The sequence below is a fragment of the Salvelinus alpinus genome, chromosome 3, assembly GCF_045679555.1.
Source record: "Salvelinus alpinus chromosome 3, SLU_Salpinus.1, whole genome shotgun sequence".
Lineage (NCBI taxonomy): Eukaryota > Metazoa > Chordata > Actinopteri > Salmoniformes > Salmonidae > Salvelinus > Salvelinus alpinus.
Window position 1 is genome coordinate 61,108,125 of NC_092088.1, and position 6,000 is coordinate 61,114,124.

The 6,000-nt window shown below is 42.7% G+C and overlaps 1 protein-coding gene across 13 annotated transcripts in view; it reads left to right on the plus strand.

The window, feature by feature from the left end:
- Positions 1-5,339, plus strand: part of washc2c (WASH complex subunit 2C) — a 34,226-nt gene extending 28,887 nt beyond the window's left edge. For 10 of the 13 annotated variants that reach the window (XM_071393564.1, XM_071393559.1, XM_071393562.1 and 7 more), the window contains 5 exons: positions 1,984-2,040; positions 2,593-2,808; positions 2,982-3,734; positions 4,016-4,178; positions 4,553-5,339. In XM_071393564.1, coding sequence (XP_071249665.1) covers positions 1,984-2,040; positions 2,593-2,808; positions 2,982-3,734; positions 4,016-4,178; positions 4,553-4,701 — 1,338 coding nt within the window. In that variant the 3' untranslated portion in view covers positions 4,702-5,339. The remainder of the gene's footprint in view (positions 1-1,983; positions 2,041-2,592; positions 2,809-2,981; positions 3,735-4,015; positions 4,179-4,552) is intronic. The other 3 variants (XM_071393567.1, XM_071393569.1, XM_071393568.1) reach the window with 1 other exon arrangement.
- Positions 5,340-6,000: the final 661 nt, after the last annotated feature.

Consider the following 6,000-nt stretch of genomic DNA (forward strand, 5'->3'; position numbering starts at 1 on the left):
GCTAAATTGTATCGTCGTAGTGCGTTCTCAATGGACATTCGGGTGCTTTTGTAAATTCGCTCTGGCTATCCATTCCGATTTCAGAGCACTCGTTTTAGTGTACCAGAGCGCAGAATAATTCATTTACGAGCACTCAACACCCGTTGAATATGGCCGTTGTCAGTAAACGTTGACAAAAAAGCGTAAATCAGTTGTTTCCAGCAGCACAGTTAGTCACCAACGCTCTGGATAACATGAACACTGCCTAACCAACTCTGCTAGGACGAGTAAAATGGTCAGAGTCGTTTCATTTGTGTCTGGAAGCCAACGTTAGCTTGGGTGCTTGACTGCCGTTGTACGGCCAGAACGCTCAAATCAATCCGACTCCTCGGCCCAAGCGTCCAGTGTACTCGCCGAGAGCGAACCCGTCTTCATTTACAAACGGACAATCTGATAACGCTCTGAATTATGATTACACTCTGGCACTCCAGATTGAATTTAAGAACACACCCGAAGTCGTAAAATGTCTAACTAGTCATTTGTTATGCTAACTAGCTAGCAAGAGGTTGCATAGCAACAGCATCAACTTCCGGTAAACAGGCCAAGATTTAGTACGCTCAACTGTAAGGATACGGTTCGGTTAAAGTATACTAAAATGAACTAATAGTATGGTATATACTCATTAAGTATACAGTATGTTAGGATGGGTATTCAAACACAGCTCAAGTCTATATTATGTCAAGAACAGCTTAAATAAGAAAAGAGAAACGACAGTCCATTATTACTTTAAGACATGAAGGTCAGTTAATCCGGAAAATGTCAAGAGCTTTGAAAGTTTCTTCAAGTGCAGTCGCAAAAACCATCAAGTGCTATGATGAAACTGGCTCTCATGAGGACCGCCACAGTAAAGGAAGAGCCAGAGTTCTCTGTTTCAGAGGATAAGTTCATTAGAGTTACCAGACTCAGAAATTGCAGCCCAAATAAATGCTTCAGAGTTCAAGTAACAGAGGACTGTTCAGAGGAGACTGCATGAATCAGGCCTTCATGGTTGGATTGCTGCAAAGAAACCACTATTAAAGGACACGAAGAAGAGACTTGCTTGAGCCAAGAAAAACGAGCAATGGACATTAGACTGGTGGATATCTGTCCTTTGGTCTGATGAGTCCAAATGTGAGATTTTTGGTTCTAACCGCCGTGTCTTTGTGAGACGCAGAGTAGATGAACGGATAATCTTCGCATGTGTGGTTCCCACCGTGAAGCATGGAGGAGGTGGTGTGATGGCGCTTTGCTGGTGACACTGTGATTTATTTTGAATTCAAGGCATACTTAACCAGCATGGCTAACACAGCATTCTGCAGCGATACGCTATTCCGTCTGGTTTGCGCTTAGTTGGAAAATCATTTGTTTTTCAACAGGACAATGACCCAACACACCTCCAGGCTGTGCAAGGGCTATTTGACCAAGAAGGAGCATGATGGAGTGCTGCATCAGATGACCTGGCCTCCACAATCCCCCGACCTCAACCCAATTGAGATGGTTTGGGATGTGTTGGACCACCGAGTGAAGGAAAAGCAGCCAAGAAGTGCTCAGCATATGTGGGAACGCCTTCAAGACTGTTGGAAAAGCATTCCAGGTGAAGCTGGTTGAGAGAATGCCAAGAGTGTTCGAAGCTGTCATAAAGGCAAAGGGTGGCTACTTTGAAGAATCTCAAATATATTTGATTTAACACTTTTTTTGGTTACTACATGATTCCATATGTTCTTTTTTTTTGTTTTAATGTCTTAACTATTATTCTACAATGTAAAAATGAACAAAAACCCTTGAATGAGTAGGTATCCAAACTTTTGACTGGTATTGTTGCCTTACATTTTTTCTGAATTTGAAGGATATCTGTGGACAGTTATGTTCTCTCCTCTCAGTTGATAGTTATTATACTGTTACATTGCTTTTGGAGATACTCCTGTCTAGATTACTTAACATGATCTATGTCATTCAACTGCACAGAAGCCGACACCAAGCCCTGTAAAATCTAAAGAGCCTTCACGGATTGGAAAACTCCAAGTAATCTTCTGAAATGTTAAATCAGTCTTTTTATTATTCAATATTTTACTCTTTCTTTAATCTTTCTGAATGAGCTTTCATTCTCCCAACATGTTTTCTGCCAGTCATCTTTGAACCTCCGCCTTTGACGTGAAACATATCGTCTTTTCTTTTCCACTGCTGGCTTAAAAGCTAAACTGAGACCGTGTGACTGTCAAATTGATTCTCACAAGGTTTTGTTTTTTATCATCAAACTGAAAGTGAATGCTCAGCCTTTATTCTTCCTGAAACCTCATGAATAGATGTTATTCCTACTTCTACATTTTATTACTTTCTTTATCTTTATTATTGGTCTCACTTCCTCTGTTTTGTCTACTGCTTGGTTCTGATGATCATGAGGGACTGCAAAAACAAAATTACTTGTAAATCCAATTGAGGACCAATCCAAATTATAAACATTTGCATGTGTATTCACTGTACTGTGCTCTGATTACAAAACCCTATCTTATAAAGGCCTTTAGTTGGTATGAAATTGGGTCAACACTTGTGAACAAATGTGTTCCTCACTCTCAGGCCAACCTGGTGATCAACCCTGCTGCCCTCCTGCCCGACGCGTTCTCTCGGATCCCAGGGGGGGTCAGTGTACTCCCGGGCTTGAGCCCCAGTCCCAGCTCCTCAGGCCCCAGCCCCAGTGCTAGCCTCAGTTCGGCAGGGACCAAGCCCCCCAGCAACAGAGGGGTTAGCTTCGAGAACCCGGTCCAGGTGTCCACGCTACAGAGTGCGAACAAGGTGGGTCAGGGGTCTGGCACTGGGGTAGGGTGGACATAATGGAACAGGGTGAGGGAAACATGGAACACCTACATTTGATCCTTATATTATAGAAATGTAATGTATAAAGCTCTAACCTTGTAACTTCCTAAATAAGCCCCTGTTATGACTCCATGTGTCTTCTTTTCCTGTAGGGTCGAGCTAAAGGCTCCATCCGCCGCAGGCCCCAGACCAGGGCAGCACGGCAGACGTCAGCTCAGAGATCTGTGGAGCAGAGAGACGAGAACCAGGGAGAGGACCAGGCCGGACCCAGCCCAACCTTGCCTAGCCCAGCACTATCTAACCCAACCCAGCCTAGCCCGGGACTACCTAACCTAACTCTGCCTAGGTCTAGTCTACCTAACCAAGCCCCAACCTCTGCCTTACCCTCCTCCTTACCTGCTTCCTTACCCTCCAAACCGCTGCTCACCGATTTCTCTGTCAGACCGTCAGTGCTTACACTACCAGTGTCAAACACCCCTCTAAAGAAAGACTCTTCTAAGGGTAGCAAGGTGAAGGTGCTGCCTTCTCTTGACGAGGATGACCTGTTTGGGTCCGACAGCCTCTTTGGGTCTACCCCAGGTCCCAACCCCACCATCCCCTCACCCATACTCACCACTCCATCCCCCAATCCCACAACAAAGACTACAGAGGGTAAAGTGACATCAAAGAATGAGAGTGAGAAGGAGAAAGAGACGACCCCTCAGTCCCTCTTTGACGACCCCATGGGTGACCTGTTCAAGAAGGTAAAGCCGAGGTCAGCTAAGAAGGCCAAGGCATCTTCCTTCCTGGAGGAGGAGGATGAAGAGGATATCTTCGGGCTAGGAAAGAGCTCCACTCCCACTACTGCTGGTGGTAAAGACTCTAAGGCTGGGAGCAACTCTACTCCCAAGCAGGACATCTTCCAGGTATTGGTCATGATGATCAATTGTGTCAGTCAATTGAACAGTCAGTCTGTTTATGATTTCAGTTTAAATAAATTTTGCAGCCTGGAATTTACGAACTTTTCATTGTAATAGTGTAAATGCAGTTGGTCTGTCACAGAGCGTGCTGAGTCAGCACGTCTGTTTATCCAACAGTCACGATCTCTGCAACAGGAGGTAGAGGGAAATCAATATATTCCTTGGAAAGTGTGTGTGCATGTGTCTGTCTGCTTCTTGTCTGAATATGTCTGTTACTGTTATCACAGGATGAAGCAACGACTCCACCCAAAAAGCACAAAGAGAAATCCTTGGATGCCAGTCTGTTTGATGACAACGTTGACATCTTTGCTGATATGACGTCCACTTCAAAACCAAAAGAGAAGAAGTCCAAGAAGGTGGAGACTAAATCAATATTTGATGATGATATGGGTGAGTATTTGCAGAGCACATATTTCAGAATATCTAGAACTTGCATTGTTGTTCCTCAACTGTTTCAACATGTATGTTGAAATTCACCACACACACGCACAGACAAATACAGGTATGTGTGCATGCCACAGGAGGTTGGTGGCAGCTTAATTGGGGAGGACAGGTTTGTGGTAATGACTGGAGCAGAATCGGTAGAATGGTATGTGTTTGATGCCACCCCATTCACTCCTTTCCAGCCATTATTATGAGCCATCCTCCCCTCAGCAGCCTCCAATGGTGCACACACAAAAACAAACACACATACAGTCTTACAATGCCATTGCCACCAGGTTGAACTGAAACATTTACAGTACTGTCCATGCTTCTCTCTACAGATGACATCTTCTCTCCCAGCACTGTGAAGCCAGTGCCCAAGCAGCCTCCATCCAAGTCCAAGAAGAACCCTCCCTCCCAGGACACCAGTGCAGCGGACGACTCGGGCAACATCTTTGACGACCCTCTCAACGCTCTGGGCGGGAACTGAACCTTGGACCGTTCCTGAGGAGCTAAAACTTTGTGTGTATCCCAAATGGCACCTTATTCCCTAGATAGTTCAGTGCACTATGTGGGGTTATAAGGTGCCATTTGGTGTCCTAATTGTACAATTGTGCCGAATAACATGTTGTTTTGGAGGACTGAAAAAAGGGTTGGAGATATTAAAACTGTTCATATAGAGACTATTTATATAAAAACAATTGATTGATTGACATAACCTCAGACGGAAATTAAAACACAGCAAGAAATGTTGAAGGGGAGGATTCTGATATACACTTCACATCTTCATCTATGATTGATAACAGACAAAGTAACAGTTATTAAATGCTATTTGTCTTTATTTAATATCCATGATAGCAGCACTTTATAAGCATATTCTTAGCTGTCATTAGACCAGCTGATAATAAATAAATAGTAAATGATTTATAAATATAGTTGGAGAGCTCTGTGTTTAAGTTTTGGGCTGTGCCATATCATAGTTATGAAGTCATTGTTAACTGACTGACTATCCTAGCAACAACAAGCAAATTTTTTTGTTTTTCAATTAATATGAAATTGTTAAATTTGTCAATTTGCCTGTGATGACTGACATTTCAGTTTTTTAAACTAAAATGATATTTTATGAAATTTGAAATGTGTGTTGTAAGTTTGTTTCAAAGATCTGCAGCACTGCTTTAAAGCCTTTTGTTAAGATCATGAGTAGTGGAATTATGAATGCAGCCGAAATAAGGAAGATGGCCTGAAAGAGGAACAGGGCTGTTCTTAGCACCTCTGTGTGACTAGATTTACATGGTTCCTTCCCTTTAATTAAAATTCAACTTCTGTGCTTTAAGGATGGACTTCACTGCCATGTCTTGACTGCTAATTGACTTTAAATGTTGATTGACTGCACTGATACATTTTAAAGAGGATTCTCCATCATTGATATAGGAGCCTACATTTTATAAAAAGTAAAAGCTATATTTTGATCCATTCATCACTGATGGGATTTTATGATTGCTTAATTATAATTTGTACACTTTTAAATCAACTTATTCAAGTGTAGTACAAAGACAACCATTATTACACAAATTAAAGGTTAGTGTGTTAGGCTATCTGTATTTTTTTAATAACTCGCTCCGAAGCCAGTGTTCTTTTTCTAGGAGAAATGGTCAATCACTGTGACCGAACAATGTGTCCCGCCTATGTGTACTCCTCATTGGTTCACCTACAGAGAGAGAACACGTTACGTCATGGTGCCTTTGTTGTCAATCAAGAGAAGTCACAATGGGCTGGTCAGGAGCCGCTG